The sequence below is a fragment of the Filicampus tigris genome, chromosome 5 (assembly GCF_054856515.1).
Source record: "Filicampus tigris isolate MCC_2025a chromosome 5, RoL_Ftig_1.0, whole genome shotgun sequence".
Taxonomy (NCBI): domain Eukaryota; kingdom Metazoa; phylum Chordata; class Actinopteri; order Syngnathiformes; family Syngnathidae; genus Filicampus; species Filicampus tigris.
Window position 1 is genome coordinate 4,716,600 of NC_141221.1, and position 26,879 is coordinate 4,743,478.

Genomic DNA, 26,879 nt, shown 5'->3' on the forward strand with positions numbered 1-26,879 from the left:
TTAAACTTTCAACGCCTCAGAACCTTTATTTGGAGCACAATGAGGATTAAAATTAAATTAAAATATAAAATTTGGGCGGGCGGTTTGCGTCTTTGACAGGATAGAGGGGAAAGCTTACAAAATGAAGATTTGGCAAAGGGTGGGATATTGCGTGTGTGTAATGTATATAAAAAATAAAGAAACGCAGTAGTTGTGGTGGTGAAGCCCCTCGCCCCCACCAGAACAGTCCTCATGTGTCAATCAGTGCTGTCGTTCTCTGCTTGTTTCTTTTTCCTGCAACTTCCTTCTCTTCTGTCAGTGTTCAAACTTAACCAAAAAATGTCCTTCAAAAATGCAGCAACCAATATCATCAAGTTCTACTATTACATATACAGTATATATATATATATATATATATATTTATATAAATACATACATAAATATCTTACACGAGCAACCAATTTGGAGGCAGGGAAAGGAAGAGAACCATTATGAGGACTTGTGGAGGTGGGGGCAAGGCCAGGGCATGAATGGTTGCTTTGTGTGGGTGTCTTTCCTTTTTGTTCCTTTGAGCACACGAAAGGGAGGGGAAGGGGTATGGGTTATTGGGGGTGTGGTGTTTTAGAAGCAATCCTCAGTTGCCCCAGTAGGGTGAGCTGCCGTAACTGGACTTGCTGCCTTGGCTTTTCTGCTGCATGCTACTTGACTGACTGCGTTGACCTGGACCGCCCTGGAGAGGGAAACACGCCATTAGTTGACCATGTGAAAACCAAGACCACTGCCAGCCTTTTTTCAAACCCTCCTTTACCCTACTACGTGAACAGATTTAAAAATATATAAATAAGTACCTGGGATTGAATTTGGGATTCTTAAAAGACAATATGTCAGTCAGTGAATGAGTCAAGTGCTGACAGAAAATACATACTAGCTCCTACTACAGTTATCTCTAAACATGACCTCTATCCATTTCAAATCACTGGCATCAAGATTAAACATCCTAAATCGCAATTAGTTAAAATATTCACAAATCTATATAATATTGCTTAGTCCACACTTGCAGGTATTATATTATTAAATCTTTTTTACAAATCGATCAATTTTAAGTGGTGAAAATGGTCTGCGCTGTATGATAGTGTTAACGGGTGAACAAACATGCCGTTTGTGGGGTCTGCTGGAAAGCGCTGATTCGCGAGGTACGATGAGTCTGTCCAACGCCAGTGATATACAAACCCCAATTCCAATTAAGTTTGGGTAATGTGTAAAATGTAAATAAAAATACAATGATTTGAAATCCTTTAACCTATATTCAATTTAACACACTACAAACAAGATGTTCAAACTTACAAAAGTGTTTTGGGGCAAATATTCTCTTTCAGCAGCCTGTTTTCTGGTGTAGTCCTCCATTTCAAACATGCTGTAGTGCAACCCCTGCTTAGAGCTAAGTCAACCCAAAAATGTTTTTCAAGAATATGTTCCATGCAAGCCCACAAATTGAAACAAGACATTCTGATAAATATTGCGTTTATTAATCCACCTGGTTTTAGCCATTTGCGGAAGGGGTGGCCATTTTGTCATTTCTGTCGACTGAAAATGACATTACAACTGCTCAGGGCTCGGGTAACGACCAATCACAGCTGACTTGTTGTCTGAAGCTCAGCCGTGATTGGTCGTTACCCCTGAGCAGTTGTGATGTAATTTTCAGTTGACAGAAGTGACAAAATGGCCACCTCCTGAGATGGCTAAAAAGGGGTGGATTTTGCTGCTTAACTCATATTCCACAAACGCAATATTAATCAGAATGCCTCGTTTCAACTAATGGGCCTGCTGGGAACATATTCTTGAAAAATGTGTTTGGCTTGATTTCTCTTTTAAGAAACCTGGCCTTGATCAAGGCGTGATGTCAAATTTTAGACCCATTTCTACGATGCCTTTTGTTTCTAAAATTCTTGGGAAAGTGGTGCACTTGCAGTTAAAATCTTTCCTGGATGAACATAATAATCAGGTTTCAAGATGTCGTACAGCACAGAGTCACCCAATTACGTGTTTTTCACTATATACTCCTGGGAAATGACACTGGAGACTATGCATGTCTTGCACTGCTGGTTTTAACTGCAGCATTGGATACACCACGGTATTCTTCTGTCTCGTTTACAGCACCAGGTGGGCATTCGTGGTAGCGCTCTTGGCTAGATTACGGTAATGCACTTTATGCATTTTGGGGTTCATTTTAAGATGCTTCTATTTGTTTTCAAATCTTTAGATGGCCTCGCACCACTGTACCTCTTTGCCTGCCCAGTGCCTTATGTCTGTGGACCAGGCGCCGAGGACTAAGCGGAGCCTCAGAGGGGATCGGGCCTTTTCTGTTGCCGGTCCTTCCCTCTGGAATGACCTTCCATTAAATGTTAGGCAAGCCCCTGGACACCCCTTCGTATTTTTAAACTCAAAGACATTTGTATTCTTTGGGTTTTGACCCGGCGTGAGACTGACACTTTTCTGCTGTTTTCTGGTGTCTACATTGTGTATAACTATCATTAATTTGTGTTTTATTGATTTCACTGTCTTTGTTGTATTATTGCTATTTTGTTAATGTAAAGTGCTTTGTTACAGCTGCAGCTGTTATGAAATGCGCTATATAAATAAAGTTCTTAATGCTCACTACATTTTAGCCACAAGCTATTTCACCCATATGAAAGTATAAATATGGTCACCAGAAAGTATTGTTCTAAAACACAATGTATATACATACATATATAGACACACCTCGCAGCGTCAGCGCCTGTAAGAGGCGGTTAGACCCACTTCGGAACCGAAACATGGTCATGTGAATCTGTGCACAGTAGTACCGACCTAAATCGCACCCATCCCCAGTTTGTAGAACATGGGAATACCTGTGTGTCCTGTGTGAGGTGGTGATGTAGCAGCTGCGAATGGGGCTGCTGATGCGGGGGCAAGATGTGCAAGAAGGGGGCTGGTGCATAGCCTGGCGCTCCCCCAGGGTTCATAGGCCCCGCACCACCTAGGGCCGAGGGCAGGCTGAAGGGTGGCGGCGTCCCCGTGTGGAAGCCCTGCTTGTCGAACGACTGGTTTAAAAAGAAAATTAAAACATGATCATTTAACAAAAGAGGTGAAGCACCAAAGTATGTCCCGAAATTCCTGTCTAAATAGGAATTGGTGCCAACTGTCCAACAAGCTTGATACTTTTGTTTCAAAGAAAGCCCAGTCTTCGCTCATTTTAAAAAGGAAAAATCAAGAGGATACAAGATGTGTCTTTCAGCGTTAATACAGTAAATGCACTTTATCAAGGCTTCCTCCATTGTCCTCATGCCAGCCCCTCTTCTATTAAACACACCCTTGAAATCAGGCGAAGAGTTGCATGCAGCTTGAGACGCGGGTTGGCCAGGCCTGATATAGCGCCTCCAAAGTGGGAAACACTGCAACTGCAGTTAAAATACATTGCTGCCTCAATCGTGCTGTGTTGAGCAATATGAATCGCTCTGGCTGGAGGCGGTCGCCTCGCAATTTGGAACGCGGGAAAAATCTTGATCGTATTGCCCCACTACTCGTGGGACCGGGCTCTGCTGCGAATAGCGAAATACCGCACGGACAGTGAGAACGGGCGCTAAAGAATTCTTCACTACCTCAAGGTCTCCCTATTGCAGATTTTCACCTATTTCAGGTGGGTCTGGAAGGCATTTCTTCCCACAATAAATAGGGTTTCACTGTATTACTACCATATCCTTGTGAAAAAGATGGACTAAAAGTGAAAGAGTGAGAAGTCACCTGTGTTTTGCTGTAAATGGACGCACTCATGTCAGGTACTCCTCCACTACTGCCCGATCCAGACATTCCAGGTGCTGAGAGCAAAAGGGAAAGCGACAGGCGTTAAAAACGTGAGCACGTCAGCCGCCACGCAGTTAATAAATAAACAAGTGGTGGGAAGGGGGGGGGGGTCATGGGGAAAGGTCAGCTAGTAAGAAGATGCTGATTAATGAAGCTGAAGCACTTGCACAAGCAGGAAGCCTGCTGTTTTTCCAACGTGAAATCACAGATACACACACACTCAGCGTCCTCTTTTGTTATTCTAAATGCCCAGTCGTGATATTTGCGCGCGTGTGTGTGTGTGTGTGTGTGTGCGCACGTGCATAGATGGCGCATGTACCTTTCCCTGGGCCGCTGCCCGCCGACTTGGCGACTTGAGACTGGGCAGAGCCTCCGTACCCTCCCTTATTGTACTCCCCAGCGTGGGCTTGAGAGAGGTCGTCAAAGGCTGAAGGAGGAGGAGGGAGAGGAAGTAAAGAAAAAGAGCCGATAGGACAGGTGAGGTGGAGAGGAGGTGAAGAAGAGGTGAAGAGGAGGGAGGGGAGAAAGGCAGTAAGGTAACCTACAATGGCAGCTGTGTCTATATTGAGCCGACCTCTGCAAGGGGGCGGTGACAGTAGTGGTGGTGGTGATGATGATGGTGGTAGTAGTGTCGGGGGTGAGGCGTTGAGCTATGCATGCAGTACAAGCCTAACACACACACGCATATAAAAAGGCCCGACTCCCAGCAACCCACACACATGCAGTGTAGAAAGTTAACCTTGCACAATCCACAAAATGGAAGGCAAACAGACTAAAAGCTGTCAAGTTGCTTTTGCCAAATAGCGTCTCACTGAAACACACCGAAATTTGGTCATTCTTGACCAATCACGGCTGACTCGTTTTCTGAATCTAAGCCGTGATTGGTCGTTGTGGGCAGTTGTGATGTCATTTTCAGTCGTCAGAAGACAATATGGCCGCCCCCAAAGATGGCTAAAAACGAGTGGATTAACACTTATTACACAAACGCAATATTTATCAGAATGCCCGGTTTCAACTGTTTCAACTAGTGGGCCTGCTCTTCAAGATACTTTTGCCCTTACAATATCCGCGTCATGGCAGATTCTCTAGTTTTTGAGCGTGCTTACTATGTAGCCATTTTCTTATTTTATTTTTATACTGCATGACATGGACAGAACTTTTTTAAACCACCTCGGAGCTGATCGATTAGTGTGACCTGCTAAAATCGTCTTAAAAACAAAAGAAAAAATGATTTTGATCCCAAAAGGATAAACCGTTCAGCATTTCTGGAAATTACAGAAAAAAGATTTAATCCATGTTTGACCCACTGTCTTACCTGTGCCATATGCATGCTGTCCATAGGTTGGCTGATGCTGTTGGTGGTACTGATTGGAAGGGTTGGCCAGGCCCATTGTGGGCTGCTTCGCCGAAGTTGGAGGCACAAATACGGTGGGGCCGTACTGGAAGGCCGAGGGGACACCAGGCATGCCCGCGTAATACGGCAGACCTGACATGCACACATGATGGGTTAGTGTTGTGTCATGGTTGAGTGTGAAGCATGTAGTGCCTATCTGTACCAGTGTATCCATAGCCAGGTGGTAGTGGGGGGTTGAGGAAGGCCTGGTTCTGGTTCTGCTGGCCTTGGCTCTGGCCTTGACCCTGACCCTGCGTACCGGCCTGCGGCGCCTGCTGGGCCTGAGACTGCACACCCCCTGTAGACAGGCTGGTGGGCGGTGCCGGGGACGAAGAGTCATTCCTGCCAAACTTCGTCGCCTCACCTGGATAACGGCAGAGCAAAACAATGTTCAGATAGCACAATTATCAAATTAGCTAAATAACTAAGTAATTGTAACTGGAATACAACATTTGTGTGGAGCGGGGTGGGTGGGGGTGGTCGATGCAAAAATCTCTGCCTTGAAGCTTCAGAGGGATATTTTCCCCTCACCTGCCCCACGCCGTGGAGAAATAAGTTGGTGCGATGGCGGCATATTTTCCGGAGTATAAGTCAAGTTTTTTTCCCCATAGTTTGGCCGGGGCGGTGATTTATACTCCGGAGCGACTTAAGTGTGAAATTATTAACACATATCGTATCACTTTCCTTTTCAAGGTCAGCAAACAACCACAGGAGGGCGTTCCAAGGCTGCATATAAACCTGCATTACATATTGACTTTACAACAGGCAGAATAACCTGTAGTGTATATCATTTCACGTTAATGTAACCCACATAAAGAAACCTAAAAATAAATCCTAAAAGCTATTAAAATGAATGATTTAAACTGTTAAAATCCAATGTGTTAGATAATTAAAATTCTATGATAAAAAGACAATTTGACTGTCTATCAATCCATCTATAAGAAAATAGTGTACTGTTTCTTTAAAAGGCGCAGTGCCTGGCAGTGGTATTGCATCATCAGCCAGCGACACACACACGCACTGAGCGGAGGAGACAAACAAAGAAATAATGACGATCGCATACAAAAATACTTTTGGAGACTTGGAAACATCCTACATGGTTGGCGATAAATAAGACTTATTTAATCGATCTATGACCGTTTTGGTGAGTTTAAAGTTATCTTACCGTAACTTTCTCGTAATGCTACATGTGTGGATGTTAGCTAAATGTTACCATCGTAGCTCGGTGGAAATGTGTACTAAGCGCACAATTTTATTAATTTGATTTATATGGACACATTTATTTGCGTTACGTGACAGAGACAATTTTGATTCCGACAGGGGGTGGAGGGCGAAATATGTTTTTTTCTTCTGTATTATGCATTTTATAGCTGGTGCGACTAGTACGGAGCGACGTATAGTTCGGAAAATACGGTACTCAAATACTTTAAACCCCCCCATGTATCGGAGGAATTATTTCGTAAACCCATCCTCAAAAGGCTAACATAAAGGATATAGACACCATTTAAATGATTTTTTTTTTACTCCTCCCAAGTTTTAAACATTGTATATTTTATGTTGTTATATTGTTAAAAACTGTATAAACGACCACAAAAAAAAAAAAAAAAAAAAAAAAAGTGGGGCAAAAGCTAACCCGTAATGGAACAATATAATTGTTGTACTTTGTAGACACGCCCCAAGATGCTACAAAACGGTGCCAAGCCCTGTCTAACAGAACTTTTTCCAGATCGACTCAGACAAAACCCACAGCCACTCACCCGAGTAAGGATTGCTGGCCAGGCCGTCTCTTCCAGGCATGGTTGCCGTAGTACCGGGGAATGCTACACCATAGTAGTCCTGCATAGATGGAGAGACACTGAGTGTATATCCTACAGTCACCATGCAATAGCACCTTTAACTGACCTTATCGTCACTGTCCTGTGAAAAATGTCCATTTGTTTCCCAATATTTTTATTGTTACATGAATGGAGTTGCTATGTTACAGACATCCCATTAATTTGAAATTTTTAAAAAATTACAAAATCGGATGTGCGTGTTTTTCCACTGGACAGCGACAATATGCTCTCCTAATATAGTTTCACAAAACGAGACTCACAATAGGAAGGCGAGACTGCAGCATCTGCAGGTCCTCGTATCCATAGATCTGCTATTGGGATTAACACAAATGACAAGATAAATATGTTTGTCTCATTATTATACATCTTTATTTCACATTTATTGTTACCGGGTAAGCAGGGAGTAAGCCACCAGGGCCCATGATGTACTGGCTGGCCAGGAGAGGGGGTAGTCCTTGGGCCAAGTTGGGGGGAGTTTTACCTGGAGGGGAAGAAAAAGCAATCAAATCAAAATCACTTGACGATTCAAACTATTGAGACATTGAAAATGTTTTGTTACTCAAGGTTAACGCACCAAATGACTCAATTTTTACGCATCAGAAAAAAAGGGTTGTAACTAGGGATGTTCCGATCAGGCTTTATGACACCGATACCGATCATGCATGAGTGCAACAAAATAGTGTCTCTGTACATGCATGTGACTTAACTCATTCAATGCCATTGACAAATGTATTTGTCTTTTCACAGTCCAGCCATTCAATCCCAGGAATTTTTTTTTTTTTTTTTTCTCCAAAGAGGGTCTGAAAATGTCTGCCAGTGAATGAGTGAAAAGGTTGGCCTCTGTGGCATAGTATGTGATGTTGGAGAGTCGGCGCATGTTTCGTGGTGTGAACCATAATCAACAGCAGCTCCTACTAGTGTTGGGTCATGCGTGAACCATTCGTTCAAACAACGAATCTTTTCAGTGAATGGATCACTTCAAATGATTCGTTCTTTTCTCAGTTCATTTGAGCTCAGCCACGCGAATGTCGCCAATCTTCGCGAACGACCAATCAGCAGTCAGCGTCGGATGGAGAAGGGATTTTACTGAACGTAGTGCCACGCTACTGGCGTTCACGAAGGAATCAGTGAGGTAACTTCCCGTTCGCCAACAATTCAGTGAGTGAACGTGCTGCATTTCCCGTTCACGAACGAGTACAACAAGATGGTTATCACAGCAGTAAATCTTTGGAGGGCTTACCAGCAGTGGTGGTGAGTAGGGGCGCAGTACGGCTGTTTGCACCTGAAAGAGCACCGTTTGTGCTGTTCTGGGTCAGTCCTGGCGCTCCGGATGGGTGTGGAGCGCTGTTGGCGCTTGAACTGCTGACAGCCAGCGCGGCTGAGGGAGTGGCATTGTGGGTCTGGCTGGACGGTGTAGAGAGGGTGTGCAGATTGCCACCAACACTCTCCTCATTACTTGTCTGAGGGAAATAAAGCCAAAGAGAGAATGAGGCCAGGTCTTTTATACACAACTTTTTGTTTCAAATTAGTGGGAGGCCGTTCACACTTACTGGCAAAGATGAGCTAGTGGTGTGGGTCAGTCCAGATGAATGAGAATTGCTCACGTGGCTGGAAAGCAAATTACAGTACACGCATTTAAATGTGTCAGCTTTCATTTGCATTTACTGTCTGCATTAATGACCTGGTGTCAAAAATACAGAGGGAGCGAATTTGGGGTTAAACCAAAAATTTCTGGACCACTGGTATGCCTCCAAACGAAATACGGCCTGCTCAGTTCATTATTTAGGCCAGGGGTGCTCAATCCCCTTCCTCAAGAGCCCCTATGCAGCCTGTTTTCCATCTCTCGATGCCTGTAACACATCTGATTTAAATGATCCGCTCATCTTTGCACAAACCTGATAACGAATGTGATCATTTGTATCGAGTGTGTTCAGGTAGGGAGATGGAAAACAGGCTGGATAGGGTCTCTTGAGGACCGGGATTGAGCACCCCTGATTTAGGCCTACCCAGTATTTATATTTTTCTTTTTTTCCTCACAAAATGTATTTTGTTTTTAAATGAATTTCTCATGAAATAACTGGTTATTGATAATTACTAAATAGCAAAACAAACAATTTGTAAAAAAAAGTCTTACATGCATACACATTAGGGCTGGGCGAGGTCAACTTTTCTTCGCACTTGTATAACAATTCAATTAAAATGTTACTGATGAACAGTTTAATAACTTTATTTTACAGGGTTCCCTCTGTTTATGATGGTCCCGATGTTTCGGGGTTATGATGCTCAAAGTATAGTGCAGTGGTGTTAACACTGCAGCTGTACTTACTGGTTTTTAGTTGACTGTTTTATATTCCACCCCATCATAAACTGAGGACCCCCTGTATTGAAAAACAGCTTGCAATTTGGCCACTCTCTACCTGTTGAGCGAAGGAATGGCTGTCGAGTGGGCGGTGGTGGCTGCGGGGGAAGGGGTGTGGTGGGCGGGGCCGCCATCACTCATTAGCGGAGACTCTGTTTTTACAGTTCTTGGTGATGGTGTGGCTAAAACAGGGGGGGAGAACATTTTTTATTTTGATCATGCGAATTTCACATGAGTTCAGAGTCACAAACTTACCGTCCTGAGTGCTTTGCGTCTTCATGCCACAGTAACCATTCTATGATAAATGAAAAAGAAAAATAATTCAAAATTCATTCACCTACTGTTGTTTAAGGTGAATACAAATTTTAAAAATTCATGTATGTGAACTCTCTCTATGCAAATATCCCATGTTATGATGTGGATAATTGCCGCTCTTAATACAAAGCGGCCAAAGTACGTACAAATTAAGTGACACTAGATAAATTTCCCACGGCACACGTTACGTCTGACTGTTCTCGCCTTACCGTGAGGGGGGCGGCAACAGATGACGGGCTCTCTTTGCTCTGCGAGAAAGCCAGGTGGGGCGGCAGGGATCTGGGTCCGCCACTCTCCACACGTTTTCCAGGGGTCGACGCTGTGGAGGAGGGCGGGGCGGCCGCACCGGGGAGGCCCAGTGAGGCGGAGGGCGTGGTGCTGGGTAAGCCCAAGGACGGTGAGGGGAAGCTGGCATCTGCCATGGTGGGTATGCTGCCCATGTGATCACTGTTGGGACAGCATGATAAAATACTTGCAAATAACGTATATCGTTAAAAAGTCTTCATACATGCAGTAGTCAAGTCACACACCTCACAGATGCAGGCTTGGAAAACAAGCTTTGCGGCTGCTGTGCGGGCATGGCAGCAGCGGGGACGGACATCGCCGCCACCACTGGAGATGCCAACAGTGCTTGCTCCCTCGTCGACTCCTTCTGGGCCACGTCTGCGGCACTTGCCTCAGAGCCAAAGTCCAGTGCGCCAAACTGAACATTAAAGCCTGAGACGTCAGACGAGCCCGGCATCTCCACTGCCGATGAGGGAATCTGAAGACAGAGGAAGTTTGGTGTTAATAGATATTTAAGTTAAAATAAAAATATGTAGTTGCAAGATGGGCTAGATTTTGACAGTTGGGCCTTGCCGTAGTCTATCATTATGCTATGCAGAAGTCAAAATCCACTCTGCAAGATCATGTGACTAAACCCGGAAAACAGGTTAGCAGGTTTCCTATGTATGCCTCAAATAGCAAGACAACAGGTTGATGACACGATTGAAGCCAAACTTGATTGAAATAAAAAAAATTAATAAAAGACTGACATCTTCAGACTGTGGTCTCGGTGGGAGCGCATTGTACAGTGCTAACTTTAAGTTCTCGGATGCCCAGGGAAAAACAGCTATGGTTAACCTCACTAACAATAATAACAAAATAAAAGCTTTAGTTGGAGCGAGTGTGCACAGTACCTCGTCATAGCTGAATGAGTAAGATACTAGTTACTAGTTATCGCTAGTAGCAAACACCTTGCCATTATTCCACAATTCCTAAGCACTTAACGTTTCAAGACAGAGGTTAAGTTAAACCAAATGGCCTGCATAACTTACCAGTTATGTAACGAGCAAGCAAAAGCAATTGTGTCCTCAATCCAGTCTGTTTAATAGCTTTCTGCAACAGGCTCCACCAATGTTTTTTTGTTTTGTTTTTTAAATGGCCTGTTTCCTTTTGGAATTAAGAAAAATCCCTTTCCACTCCGATTCATACACCCAAACACACAATTGCTAGCCGTGTTGATATTTTTGAAACTATTAAAAACTACAAACAATGCCCAAAAAAAAAAAAGAAGTATTCTTACAAGTTACACGTGTCACTACTTCTTTTGCACCAGTTATGCGCACACAACTTTTGATGAGGTAGGACAGAAAGGGGTCCATCTATACAAGGGGGTATTCACTTTTTTGACAAGGATTCCATTCTTACAGCAACAATTGGAGCGTACCATAGTCCATCGCTAAGCTACTCTAAAGCAGTATAGTCACAATTAGAGTAAATCTGATTATCACGAATATCCAATTTAAAAAATTAAAACGATCAGACACCAGTAAAGAATGACACTAACTGGTCGATGACATTCACAATCTTCTTAGTAGTTATATTGAGGCACCTTTGAGGGGGGTGGGACTCTACGCTTCTGTGTCTTGAGCTGTCGCATTGGAGGTGGTTCTGTGATAGGAGGGTCCAGACCAGGCAGCTTCATTCCCGGAGAGGCTCCATCTCTTACAGGGAGGACTGACGACTCGTGACCTGAAGCATACGGAAAGGGAGGGGGATATAACTGGACATTAAAAACGATGGGTCGTAGGCCTAACGATTTTAGGAAAAGATTGAATTGTGATTTTTCTGACATATTACGATTTCATTTAAATTCACAATTCTCTTCAAATTAGGCTTCAGTGCAATATTCACGTTTTATAGTAACATTTCCAAGCGCAACTAAATGTTATCATACCATCAAAATCTTAAATGCTGTTGTAATAATGCTAGGACACTAAAGAGAGTGCGTGTGGGAGGCAGTCCGTTTTCAAGGTTTTAAAACTGTTCAATAAAGTAATACCTACTGCTTGCTGTCATACATGTATAAATATGGAATTCTATTCTCCACATGTTCTCACTTGTTGCTTGGTGTGTTTGCATGCTTAGCTACTCATCCGCATTCAGCGTTAGTGCTACATGTTAGAAGTGTTTTATTTGTTGCCATGGAGGTGAGTATTAGTTACTTACACGAGCCGCTGCTCACAATGTTGCAGTGCAAGTTAGCTTAGCGTCTAGCGTTTGTGATCAGCTAGGAAAGCAGGGATAGGATGAGTGACAGCGATTTATTTCGTTTTGTTTTTTTTAACAGCTCGGAGCTGATTGTATAGTGTAACCTGTCTACAAGTAGCATGCTGCTTTTGATTGGTGAACTTGGTAATGATTAGAGCGCTTATAAAAATAAAATCAATTTACAGCTTTGACGATCAAGAAGACACTGTCTAAGATCACGATTTTAATTCCAAAACGGTAAAATGTTCAGCCCTATTGTGTAGCATAGTAGAGTGTGTAGAGCACATATGCAGTCATACCTGGTGGTGTGGGCACTTGTGGGGCGTGTGAATGGGACAGAACCAGAGGCTCTGTGGTGGGAAGGATCGAAGATTGTTGGTGTCTGTGTGCTAGCTGGCTGAGCACCGCAGATGGTTCTGGCTGAAGCTTCATCTCCACTACAGCAAAAATTATAAGCTTTAAAGGGGAAGTCGACCCAAACATTCCCCCCCCCCCCCCCCCCCCCCCAAGAATATGTTCTACGCAGGCCCACTAGTTGAAACAAGGCATTCTGATAAATATTGCGTTTGTGGAATATGATAAATCCACCCTTTTTTAGCCATGTCAGGGGGCGGCCATTTTGTCACTTCGGTCGACTGAAAAAGACATCAGAACATACCCAGGGCTCAGGTAACGACCAATCATGGCTCATATTACGTTAATATGAATTAATCAGATGAATTCTCTTGTTTTCATCCATCAACGTGCGCAGCCATTTTGACATTCTACTGCCACCTGCTATTGACAAAAATTGACAAAGAGCCATCGGCTCGCATTGTTACGTGACCAAACCCAGAAAACGGGTTAGCTCTCGCTAAATTCTATCCTTCCATTCATCACAGCAGAGTGTGAAGGTAAAAAAAAATAGCAAGCACACAAAGACAGTTGTAACAGCATACAACACACCAAAACAAATACTATCATGTACCAATGTTGAACATTTCGCATCAGATGTGACAATTATCGCTGATAACTTCAGATTTGACATGATAGTGCTTTGTTTGGTCAGCTTGAAAATAGCAGATCTTTGCCAAGCCTAGCTGCCAACGCTGAGAAACTTGTGTGGCTGCCATTGCAAGGCTGAAAATAAACAGATTCGCATCACAGTTGGCAAGTCAAAAGTTGCATTTTTGCGCCTCAATCAAACACACTGAAACACAAAACTGCAAATGAGCGTTTGCGCAAAACGCACAGCAGCCAAATGTTATAGAAATCACCGAGTGCAAACCCGTTACGGCCATAACACATGACTGTTCAGATTGGGTATTTTTTATTTCAATCAAATTAGTGTGGCCACCGCTATTGAGGGCTTTAGTTTTTCCTCCGCTCGCTCTGTGTGGGACTCAGGAGATTGAGAGCACAGCAGCCCCGGTGTGTCCCTCATAACCTATAGGGGAAGAGTGTCTTTGGGCGAACTGAAGCATATTACAGCAACGTACATATCCAGTGTCAATGGTAAATGTATTGTGCAATTCAGTTCTCGGAGCTACAAGATATCTTCATCGGTGCATGAGCCGCGACGTCACTGGCTCAGCCCAGCCAGGGCATGGCCATAGCCACAAAACCAATGCGCCTCACTGTATTTTAGTTCAATTTTGTCAAAAAGTGAGCATCTTAAGTTGCGTTTAATTTGATTTGAGCAAAGGGCTCAATGGCAATAAATACAGCCATCTCTGCATTGTGACCCCAGTCTAAGCTCATCTGTGAGTTTGCCACGTGTGACGAGAGCGAGTAAGGTTACGGTACACTCCAACTATAGCTGTGTTTGGGGGGAAAAAAAAGCATCTACCTATATTTATAATAAATAATACCCCATTTCATAATTCGAGCCTTGTATTGTGTAAATTTGCAACGCTGTTACATCCCAATCCGGCAAAATTCAGAGTGGCAGGCTAAGACACATTGAGAAATGGGCATCTGAAAATATTGAAATGATGGTTGTGTTTCACACATGGTGTGAACAAATGATTAAATATTTGATCATGTTACATTATGTTCTCTTTAAACAGAAAAGAACAGACTGTTTACTTACTGTGTAGGCTTGTTAAAGGCCCGTTGTCCAATCTCTGAGGTTTGACTTCGACCGAGGGTGAGTGGGCGGGGGCAGGGGCCGGGCTCGGTACCGCGGGCGGCACCACATCTTTGGAAACGCTACCGGGGATGGTCACAGGAGCAGCCGGAATCTGACTCGCTCTCTGACCGAGCCGAGGTCCATTGAGCTGATCTGCTGTCCTGGCATCCAAGACGGGTGCCGGCTTGGGTGGATTCAGGGACCCAAAACCAGGTCCTGGGACTGAAGACTGGGCAAGATAAAAGATATAATCCAACATGAATACAGGGGTGGACCAAAAGAAGGTATCACATTTTAAATTTACTTATTTTTCCCCCTACATATTTAACAAGAATGGAAGGTGCAAAGTAAGGAAGAAGAGAATGGAACGAGGATATTATGAAATCAAGGGGCACACCTAGGGTTGGATATCGTCTGAATTTGGACGATTCCGGTTCCTAACGGTTCTTTAGTTATTTTTTGGATAAAATGCACCATTGCATTCTAGTGTGATTTTACGTTATCGAGCATTAATACTGCCTCGAAAAGTTCCATCACAAGCCATATGGATTACGAGGAAAACTTTGTGATCGTCCAAGCAGGCTAAACAAAAGCTTTTTAAAAACACACACACACTAAGAAAACAGTCGCAGAGTTGAGCCAGCAAACACAAACGCACGTACACAATACTTTAGCAAGTCAAACATGACAGCCTGGATGTTCGGTTAACATTCAGTTTACGCTTGTAGTCTGCATCATTCATAACTAGCCTGTATTCCAAAGGCACAAACTACAACAGCGTATTAGTGTGACACCAGGATACACCCAAACATGAATAAAGTCACAAGTCTACATATCAAAGTGATGAACGTGTGAGAAAATGCACTTTTGGTAAGTTGCAGTTTTGTTATTCAACTATTTTGAATACGGTGGCCAATGTATGAGAATTGATATTGTCATGACGTCTTTTTTGTCTCTCTCTGGCTGGGTGAAACTAATACAAACACTGTCTATCCATAATTGTTCTGTGAATCAAGTGCAGATTTGAAATATTTTTTGTAGAATATTGTCAAATTATCACTGATTTTTTTTTTTTTTTTTTAACCCATTTTGCCCACCCCTTGTTATTAGCTAACGTTCCGTCGTAATTGTCCGCTGCCGCGGTGGAAGCTCATGTTCCTCTCACAGGCTGCAGCTTGGTATTTATTCTTCACTTTGCGTTTTTCAAGTTAAATCTGCTGTAAAACAAGTATTTAGAAGGGTGTGAACCATGTCGGGGGGTTCGCAACGGCGTAACAGAGGCGTAAATCCTCCCCCAAAACAAAACATTAAAATAAATATATAATTATAATAATAATTCAACCTCTACTTCGCGGTTTTTCACTTAACGCTGGGGTTTCTGGTCCCCATTATCCGCGATAAACAAGGGATTACTGTACTGCAGGTTGAAAGACATTTTGAGCATTTTTTACCAGAATAACCTGTTTATAAATGTCATCGTGATAAGTATAAACGTAGTAATTGGCCCACAGCATACATCAACTCATTCACTGCCATATTTGTCTTTTCACAGTCCAGCCATTCAATCCCAGAAACGTATTTATAATTGTTTCTATTTTTTTTTTTTTTTTTTCAAAAGAGTGTAGAAGAGGGTCTGAAAATGTCTGGCAGTGAATTTGTTGAAATCGACAACTACGGCAAGCAGCAACATCAGTTGGCTGAAAGTGTGCTCATATGTACCAGTGCGGCGTGCGCGTAGGTGGTGATAGCAGAGGCAGCGTGGGCGTAGCTGTGTGTGGCCGTGCGTCCGTTATGGTGGGAGTTGGTGAAAACCAGACTTTGGCCCAGATCCTCAGCAGACGGTCCATCAACTAGGTCTGACTCCACAGACACTCCGGGCTTTGGCAGGAGACCTGTCAGGTCCACACTGGAGGGAAAGAAATAACAGTGGAAAAAAAAATTCGACAAATAAAATCTTGTTCTAATGAGTAAGTCAGTGGGAGGGCTCACTTGTGGTTTCCCGGAGTGGAAGAGGAAGTGAACACTTTGGTTTCAGATAACTAAGAAGGAAAAAAAGAAAACTATTAGTCAACTAAATCAGGAAAAACCTCATATCATCATCATCATCATTACCACAGCCCTGTCTACTCACGTCTTCATTCCAGTCTTCTGTAGTCCAATCTTCTGGGTTGCCTCCCCATGTTGCTGAAAAACAACAGCAACCATGTCAATGACAACACCGGAATAATTTCACTAAACAGTAACTTCCACACAGCCCAATCACCAAGACCAAGGCGGCCTCTTGTGGGACTAAGGCCCATATCTAGAGTGGCAAAGGATGGCGAGCATTTGCACAAAGCCCAAAAGTTTTTGTCACGTTTTGTTCAAGGTTACAAAAGGTTTGGACAAAAATTTCTGCATTTGTTTTTTTTCCCCTGTCAATCAGGGGTGCTGGGTGTACATTGAGAAATGAATTTGAAGGGTTCCGAATACTTTCCATACCCACTGTTTATATGGTGCTGGGCTTCTTTAGCTTTTGATGAAGGACCTATGTTCACGTCTGTCATGTTCCTTACCAGGTGCCTCAGCAGTCTCGTTGGCATCGCTCTCCCAATTCTCGTGGCGACCGGCGGAGTAATCAGCAGGATTGAAGGTGCTGAGAGAGGAAGCAGGTAGATGTAACCAAATGGATGAAATTACCGTTGAGAAGATAGATTTCCAAAAGAGGTTCAGCATTTGTTTTTTTCCACACGGTCACAATTGAGATATGTGCTTGTAATAAACATCACCACCTCTGTCTGCCTTCATGAGTGCTGAGCACATGTTCTTACCCCATAACTTGGGTGAACCTGGTGCCAGCAGCTGCTCTTCCTCGACCGCGCCCGCCTGGCCCTGAAAGCAAATGGAAGAGTACCACGAGAGGTTTTCAAACAGGTTCCACACAGCCGTTATTAGTGCTGGTGATTAATGCATTTCAAAGTATGCATGGTAGGTTGATTGAAGACTGTAAATTGTCCGTAGGTGTGAACGTGAATGGTTGGTTGGTTTATATGTGCCCTGCGACTGGCTAGTAGGCTATTCAGGGTGTTCCCCGCCCCTCGCCTAAAGCCAGCTAGGATAGGCCGCTTCCGCAGTTCAAAGTCCAGGTCCTCACGAACGAGCCTGGCGCCGTGGTTTTGGTTTCATAGAAGTGACGTCAAAGGACGGAATTTCCTTCTGAATGGACAGTATTTGGCTAACTACTGCCGCCTAGAGGCTTGCCTGGCATGTTTGTAAATGCGTTTGAGGACACACTTTCGCAGTGTAGTGTATCTGCGTTTTTTACAAACGAGGATGCGTAGTCCAAGACAGAACGGGAGGGAAATATTTGATTGTTTCAAAAAAGCCCGGCTACATGGTAGACAATGCTTCAGACAACGCGATTTAAAGTCTGCATTTTTTTTCTAAAGGGCTGTTATCCCCAACGCTCATCAATCAGTGGCATGCTACTGTGGATGGGTCACACTAATCAGCGCCGAAGTGGTTGAAAAGAAGAAAAGCATTGCGCCCATGTCACGTTCCCGCTGTCACCCATACTCCCGAAAGTCATGTCTTTCGTGGCTGCTTAGCAGCACTAGCCGCTGCGCACTTGTGCGCAGAAGCACAGACTTTATATCTTATGTAAGTCAGAAAGGAGCTGCGTGATGTTGATTGATCCTTTCCTACGTCGTGGCAAACTATCCTCCTAAAAAGTAGCGCTTTCACAGAGGAGGCGAACGAGAAGTCGCTAAGCATGCGAATCGCAGTGTCGGGAAAAACCCAAAATAAGTGCTTAGGCGTACAGTAGACTTTTCACAGAAGTCTGGCTAGAACGGCGTTTTTCGTCCGGAGAGCCGGCAGCAATGAATAGAAAATGTGTATTACAATTAATACGTATCTAGACATAAAATAAGACGAGGGCTACATTAGCAATTTAGCACATGCTCAAATACTGTAAGACACTAAATGGGTGAAATCGAAGAGATCGATGTCAAGAGTATAAAAACATAGCATCAGCAATGTTATTTGGTTGTATTTGTACCACAGAGTACAGAGTTTTGAGATCTACACAGTAATAGGTCTCAAATTTATTTTTATTTAACTCAGCTTTGCAAAGGGATTTTTTATTTGTTAAATGGAGGCAAGGAAAGTTTATTTGTATAGCACATTTCATGCACAGTGATTTACAAAGAGGAATAAAACAATGACAAAAATCGAAATCTCGAAGCGTAATTAAAATTATTAAAAGCAAGATAAATAAAAAATACCATCCAGATTTCACGCATAGGCGCATGACAGAATAAGGCCCACACAACTATTAGCAACTTTATCCTCAATGAGTGGCAGCTGCGAGGCTTATACTCACTGCACAAATGTTGAGTGCTGAAATATTTCACTGGCTCACTGACGCAAATAGATGGTCTCTACACTCATGAAATGCAATCGGTTGTTTGGTACAGGGACTATCATTGCAGTTCACCCACAATTGTTCAGATTTTAAATGGGCTTAATTAGGGGTGTCCAAACTCGGTCCTCAAGGGCCGGTTTCCTGCCTGTTTTCCATCTGTCCCTGCTGTAGCACACCTGATTGAAAGGATCAGCTCTTCAGCCAGCTCTGAAGAAGCTTGATAATCATCCATCCATCCATTATCTATACCGCTTATCCTCACAAGGGTCGCGGGGCGTGCTGGAGCCTATCCCAGCTGTCTTTGGGCAGTAGGCGGGGGACACCCTGAACTGGTTGCCAGCCAATCGCAGGGCACACAGAGACAAACATTGCTTGATAATCATGATCTTTGGAATCAGGTTTATAGCAGCAGGGACAGATGGAAAACTGGCAGGACACCGGCCCTTGAGGACCGGAGCAGGACATGCCTGCGCGATATTTTCCTCTCACGATGAACTCCCACGCGTAGTAAATCCTCATGTTCTTGACACAGTATCGTGAAATACTTGCAAACACCAATCCTAGGTGTTGTACTTGTAAGAAGATTAAGGCAGCAAAGGCGTGCTCGTTGTTTATCCGCATTTGTCACTTCTCGTTTATGATTCGCTAGCTAACAGCCAATCAGAGTGACCAAATGTCACGCCTCAGGATGCCAATTCAACATCTTGATACGCCCACCGGACGCCTCCTGATGAGGTCCGATGTTACAACGGCGTTCGCTACATCAATGAGACGCCCGACGCTTACGACTGGTGTATCTAGGCCTTTAGAAAGTTAGCTACCTCTGCCTCGTCCTCTGCGTCCACGGTCTCCCCCCCTCTCTCCGGGCACCACCTCAAAGCCGTTCTCCTCGGCACGACCTGGAAGCAGAGAGTTAAAAGGAACGGCATGAGTCCACGCTACCCACAACACCAGCATGGACGCGTTCCACACAGCAAAGTGACCACATGTCAGTCTATTGGATAAGACAAACCTCTGCATTATATATCATCTTTAGTGCAACAATACAACATTGAGACTGTTCACACGTTTCGGTAGGTGCCAAAACAGGTCATGAAAGATCTCAAAGTGGCTCAGCTCACACGTACCAAACAAAAATAACTAAATAATGGTGGTTATATTATTTACTGGGATGATTACATGTATAAGTTGTTGTTTTTAACATTCTTCGGTACTGCAGTTTTGGATAGCAATAGATGTCCATTTTCTCCGTATATTTTTTTAAACCAAATAAATTCAATCTTCTCCAAACACACCAGCTACTATTTAAAATAAGGAAAGTGTTAAATTCCATCACTCGCTTTTTACCTTCGCGTCCTCTGCTGATGCCACGGCCTCTCCTGTTGGCCACCCCTCGCCCGCGACTAGGTTCCCGCTCGCTTGCCTTCTTCTCGCGGCTCTCCTTTACCTCTGAGGCACCTCCCTCTTTCCCAAGGCTCCGCTTCTTCCCGACCGTCTCCCAGGAGTTCTGATCGCACACACAAAAAAACATAATAATAAAAAACTGCAATGTGTTATCCATTGAAGTAGAGGGATGACAAACTAATACGATGCGGGCTCTCACCGTGTCAGAGGTGCTCTCAAGCAGGAAATTGATGGCTTTGTTGACATCCTCGTTGCAGTCATGAAGGGCAACCATGCACTCGTCTTGAGTCTTACCAGTGACTTCAATCAGCTGTGTGTTTAAGTACATGGAGTCATAACCAACACTATATACCACAAAGCAGACAACCAACAGAAACAAAACCTGTTTGACTTTGTCTTCAAAGATGCCGTCATTTTTGTCGTAGATCATCTGGGCCAAACGGATCTGTTCTGCTGTTGCCTGGTACGCAGAAATACTTCAGTGAGTAACAGCAACAAGCACTACTCCATAATATCAACTAATTATTCCAGTGAGATTAAACAGACTATATGAAGAAAATACTGAGAACCACTTAAGTCAAACAATCCAACGCATGGAGTTTGAAGAGTGACGCATGATAAGCTGTGAGACTACCAAACCTCATGAAACTTTTCGTTATCATTGGACTTCCAAGATCCGTACGGAGATCTCACAGAAAATATTCGGAAAGAGAAAGGAAGTGTAAATAGCCTCTTTAGCCACAACCCTATTGTTCATTAGTCAATTGTTGCACCCCTTATAGATGTTTTATTCAACAGAGGGAAATTCACTAATACTACAGGATATAAAGTAATTACAATGAAAGCTAGTTTATTTTAGGGCTGCAGATATCGAATATTTTGGTATTTGGATCAAAATAAAAATGCTTTGTTTGGTGAAAGATACAGAAGACTAAAACATTTCCCACTTAAATGGCCAACTACTTTCATTTTTAGATAACATTTTATACTTATTTAAACTGTGCATAGCAGTTATACCCTTTTCCTCTATAGAAACATTAGCGAGTTTTGATAAATCTATATATACACAACACACTTGGGCCTGGTTTGCAAAAAGTGATCAGTAGGAACGGCAACTGTGTCAGGCTGTCAGCATCAAAGTGTGCAGTAATTTACGTCTATTGACTTGAGCGCTACTACCGCTGCTGTTGTGTCACTGTCATGTATCGCATCAACAATTGTTGCTGCTGTTAGCGTGACTTTTTCCTGATGATGTACATCATGTATTCAAGGCAGAAAAAGATATCTCACCTCTACTTGAATTATTCACAGACCCGTTTCTGGCCTTGTTTATTTTATTTTTTACGTTCACTTTTATGTTTGTACAGTGATATTTTTCCGTAAAAAAAAAAAAAAAAATGTTTTTCAAGGAGCTAGAATGGATTAACGGCATTGCAATCATATTTGACATGAGTAAACTGAGTTACAAGTATAGTCTTGGAACAATTTAAACTTGTGAGTCAAGGTACAACTGTATTTGGATTTTGTTTTATTTATTTTAAGTTGAACCAATCATTTCCCATCTGCCCACAAAATGTAGCAGCAACCACCCACCTGTATGTGTTTCTGCGGCTGTGTGGTTTGTGTGGTGTTGGTGGTGGTAGTGGGCAGCGTTCTGTCCCGAGTCCCCCGGGTTTGATTGCTGACCAAAGAAGTCATCATATACAGTATATACAAAACAATGTACAAAATAGAAAAAAATCTGAAAACAGAGAGAGACAAAGGATAATCATCAGCCAAGTGAAAAACAGCACTGAGATTAAAATAATTCTAAAGCACAGTTTGTCATTACAATTTATGATGTATTGGTCAGTTTATTACTATTTAACCCTCTGCAGGCAGGTGTTGCTGATTTGCAACAACTAATTGCTAATCCCTAATTAATACACATTCATATTGTTTAATGTACATATAATAAACATTTATTATGGCCCCAATAATATAAAAACAGCATTCTGATTAAAATTACATTTATGGAATATGAATTAAGCAGTCAAATCCAGCCAGTCTCCGGAAGCAGCCACTTGCTGTCGACTGAAAATGACATCAGTGTCTAAAGGCTCAGCTTGTGAACGTCACATGACCAAACCCAGAAAACAGGTAAGCCGCAGGTAAGCAAGTCGAAATCGCTTATTTGGTTACATTTTGGGTTTGCCGTGGAAGACGGCGAGCAAACACGTATGAAGTGCAAGTTGTCTCTGCATCCACCGGAAACACAACGAATCTATTCAACCATCGTTTGGTTTACGATGATGTTACGATACAGCAAAGCAAGAAAACACAGTTAGATTTGGCGTTGTCCGCAACGCATCAGAAGCAAATTACTCTAACTTTGTTTACTATGTGTAAATATTACTTTAAAAACAAAACAAAAAAGGCTCCAGACAAAGGTCTAAATGTATAGATGAATAGCACGTCTGTTATTCTGTCAAAATTGGCATTTTACTCCAAGCAGTTTACTACTTTGACGATTTATAAGTGCATAGCAAGTTAACTCGTTTGTTTATACAAGGAAACCATACTTTAATTTATACATTTGCACTTTAATTTACAAAAAATAATAATTTAATAAATGTCGCTGGGTCCAAAACGAACTTTTAATTATAGTGTTTCAAAGAATTTTGTCTTCATATTTTTTACATGTTTAAACCTGTTCTTGTTTTGTAGCCAAAAAATAAATAATCGTTTGAATAATCATGATTTCAATTATTACCAAAATGATCGTGATTAATATTTTTTTCCATAATCGAGCATCCCTACTTTCTGACGTTACCGCCGTCAAGTAGAACATGTTTCAATCCGAGGGGATTTGCCATTATGGCAGACGTCAGAGTATGTGCAGCGCCACCCAGCAATGCTCCATTCTGTGGTGCCGCCCCTCACCACATACACATTGAATGGAGTAGAAAACGGTGTGCTGCATGTTCAGAACGAGAAAGGCTTAAAGAGCCATCTGAAACTGGGCAAAGAGCCGCATGTGGCACGTGAGATGGCCAAGGCCTGATATAGCACCTCCTTAGTGGCGAGCGCTGCAACTGCAGTTAAAATATGTTGCTACCGCAGAGGAACATCAATCACACTGTGTTGAGCAATATCAATCGCTCTGGATAGAGGCGGGCACCAAATTAGCTGGGGGTGCCGCCTCGCAATTTCGAATGCATGAAAAACCCTGTTGTGATAGCCAATCACTTTTTAATGCTGTACACAGCGTAGCCTTCAAATCAGCATAAAAAAAAGTATAGTTTTAATTATTTCTTCAAATCTGTCTTTGTCACTTTCATTTTGCCTGCCACTCGGGGAACCTCTTGTGTTTGGCTAATGGGTTTCAGTTAAAAATATCCCCCATTAATCTCATAAGGCCTGAAATTCCGAGGGTATCTCTAACACGATGTGTCAAAATGGCTGAGATGTTGCAAACGGTACAATTTACAGTAAAAACAACTTCAAACAGGAAAATTATTCTCAAGAAGAGAGAGCAGTGTGGGCAAAATAACAGATTTGTGCTTTACAGTAGTAATCAATTTTTTCGCGATTTTATTTGTTAGAGGATTTCGAGACATTTGAAGTGTTCATTCCATGTTTTTCTTTTTTAATGAATTCCATCTAAGATGGTGGCGACTCGTCACGCTGCCAACTATAGTTTGTTGCATAATTAGGGATTAAACTACTAACTGGCAATTACATCCACTGCTCACAAACGTTTGCAATTCACACAAATGTCAAGGTTTGACTATACAGTGCTGTCTAGGAAGATGCAGTTCATTCTTTGCACTCCCACTTGATCACAGATTTATAATATTACTTGCTAACCTTACACACATTACAGCCATGTGAACATGCCTGTGTTAAAACAGTAAGAGTTCTGCAGATCCTAATTTTGAGTTGCTGGGCAGCACTTTAATATCTCCTGGGAAAGACACGGTGCAATTAAAAGCAAGAGGGGGAGGCAGAGGTCCCCAAATCACTCCTGACTCCAGTAATCTGAGCAATATGCCTGTGTGTACTGTATGATCTATATGCGTTGCTGCTCCGTGTGTGTTAAAGTAGCAGTACAAATAAATTCACAAAAAAACAATTGACCGCTTTAGTACATGACCTATGCTACAGCCCACACTTGGTTCCCGAAGTAGAAGACAACATGAAATGATCAAGAAGAACATCGACAAATAAGGAAGTGATACCATTTTACTCATATTTGAGGGTGCTTTTGACAAGGTTTTCTAAAGACAACATCACAGAGAAACATTACCCAAAGAGGCATCACCCCTCCTCCCCCCCCCCCCCCCCCCCCCAAACAAAAAATATTTCTCCGGACTTCCTTGTCCGATTGTCAAAATTCTTGGTGCATTGTAATCAGGATGAAGTGGCCATTTAAACCAGTCACAGCATTTTGACAGACGTTTACATAATGCATGTTTAATCATTTTTAGGCTTGTGGGAGCGGGAAAACTTTTTGGAAAGACTTATCCTCTCTCCATATATCAGTTTCACCTATCTTAGATGTGTCGTACACCCAAGATAAACAGGGGTTCACTGTATTGCATACTTACATTAAAGTCAACTTTACATTGCATGTCGCCTTAAAGTAAATATGCAAGTGGGCTGGTGCGTTGGAGTATACCATGTAAGAGTATAACTCCATCTGTCACCCACCTACCTCTTAGGGTTAAATATAGTACTCCAGAGGGGACAGTTGAGGTGTCATCTTACAAACACCCCCTTCCACTCACCCACACAAAACACCATCGCTGACCAACAACCAAGCACATTTACGAGGATGAAATCAATTCAATTTTAATTCGACATTTATTGGTAGCAATGTAGTGCACAGAAAGTTGACCAAATGGTCGTCTGACATTACATTCGACATTAAAACTTAAGAGATATAGTTAAATATGGTATCAAGTTAACGCTTATTTATAGCGGTATTCGGCTAATGGTTGTAAAGGACGCGCGTTTATAACAAATGGGAGCCGCAGTGGGCTAATGTCCACGTTATCTTAGCTTTTAGCCGCCACTCCGTCTTTGTTTCGTGCGTGCGACACTCACACGATACACCGCTCGATATTACAACACCAAAGTGTCGATAAAACCCACATGTTCGTCGATTGGAATCGAGTTTATCACTTTGAGGAGGGAATTTAACAACAAAACAACATTTTTGAAATAAGTGCGTCAAGATCTCGCTTTATTGTCAACGCCGCGAAGAGACTGGAGTCAGTGGAGGCTAACGCTAGCGGCGAGCTAACAAGCGTGACCCAAGACATCGCTTTCTACGTCATATAAATGGTTTGAACGCCTCGGAATAGGAAATGTGAGATGTATAAATATGAAGTATGTTACGAACAACACTATGAGGTAACACATTTCGGGAGAACGCCCCAAACTAGCCAGGCGTGCGAACGGCCTATTCACACAGTAATGATACACGCAGACTTAGCTTTGCGTTTTATCCAAGGGTAAAGCACATAACACGGGACATCTGGGTACCCTCCTTCAAACTAATGCTTGAAGCGTAAAGCTCAACTATTTAAAATAAAATAATTATTTTCTCACTATCTTCTTCCTTACCTGCTAACACGCCTCGCTCAGAGCAGCAGTAAGCAGCAGATGTCACGTGACCTACCGCGCCGTTGTTCGCCGTCGTGAAAAGCCCTTCCGGTGTTTTTTTTATATTGCTTTATTGATCAAAGTGCAACTAAACACCAAGCAAGCGCTCTCCCAGCAAATCCCGCAACAGCCGTGTGGAACACGTGGTTCACCACAAAAATAAATAAATTACGACGTGCGGGGACGTGCGCTCACGTTTTCTTCCCATTGTTATTGGCGTATTAATGAAAAATATCATTCATACAGTGCCATTAAATAATTATGCGAAACCAATATAGTTGTTTTTGTTGCTAGCTGCTTTATTTATCAGATGTTTGATTCCTCAAAAAGCAAAAAAAACAATACATTTAATTAAATATTTAAGTGTATTCATCTGGTTTCATGTGAAAAGTAGCAATATAAAAAAGCCCAATAATTCACATTTAAATCTGTCATCTTGTTAAAATTAAAAACAAAATGAATCTAGCAATTAATTAATCAACACCTAATTGATTATCAAATTAATCACTAATTATTTTTGAAGATCAACTAATCACGTAGATACTTTTTAAGTATTTTTTAAGTCGTCCAAATTCTCAGAATTTCAGCTTCACAACAGTAAATATTATCCCATTTCTGCAGTACTCCATGAAAGCAGGCTGAGTCTTATTATTAATGGTCAACATTTTTGAGTATTTTCGAACATGTTAACTGACCAAATGAGTAACTGAATCATAATTAATTCATGTTTGTCTAATTTTTACACTGTCAATTTGAAAAAATGTCAGGTTTTTGAATAAAAGAATGGAAATACAAATATATATATTTTTTTATCCGATCCATCAATCAACCAAATAATCAACATGTTAATCAATTCTTAAATAATCGTTAGTTGCAGCCCTAAATAAATCCCCATTTAAATGGACTTTTCTGTAATTGAGTTTGTCAGAAAAATTATCCAATTACATTAGAGGGACGGATGAAAACTACCTCCATCCTTGCTCTGTCCGTCCTTTTTAAAAGCTTCTCAGCCTCCGTCCGACCATCCACAAAATGGGCGATCGTCCGGGACGGACCGT

At 42.4% G+C, this 26,879-nt stretch overlaps 1 protein-coding gene across 2 annotated transcripts; it reads right to left on the minus strand.

Annotated features, from left to right (window-relative positions):
* On the minus strand, window positions 1–25,956 carry LOC147147013 (ubiquitin-associated protein 2-like). Of its 2 annotated transcripts, XM_086031072.1 has the most exons (29): window positions 25,783–25,956; window positions 21,766–21,913; window positions 20,555–20,632; window positions 20,372–20,482; window positions 20,116–20,275; window positions 19,590–19,667; window positions 17,174–17,234; window positions 16,919–16,998; window positions 16,495–16,547; window positions 16,353–16,402; window positions 16,083–16,269; window positions 14,325–14,592; window positions 12,553–12,690; window positions 11,595–11,734; window positions 10,252–10,484; window positions 9,931–10,168; window positions 9,662–9,701; window positions 9,465–9,588; window positions 8,598–8,655; window positions 8,288–8,507; window positions 7,437–7,528; window positions 7,308–7,358; window positions 6,970–7,048; window positions 5,376–5,576; window positions 5,135–5,305; window positions 4,139–4,246; window positions 3,760–3,833; window positions 2,868–3,059; window positions 1–709 (listed from the first exon to the last, which is right to left on the minus strand). In XM_086031072.1, the coding sequence occupies exons 2-29, from the start codon at window positions 21,871–21,873 to the stop codon at window positions 614–616; spliced, it is 3,489 nt and encodes a 1,162-aa protein (XP_085887198.1). In that variant the 5' UTR covers window positions 21,874–21,913; window positions 25,783–25,956; the 3' UTR covers window positions 1–613. The 2 variants fall into 2 exon arrangements, with proteins under 2 accessions (XP_085887198.1, XP_085887199.1); XM_086031073.1 differs by lacking the exon at window positions 4,139–4,246 and having other exon boundaries at window positions 25,783–25,955.
* Between the last annotated feature and the right edge of the window lie 923 nt (window positions 25,957–26,879).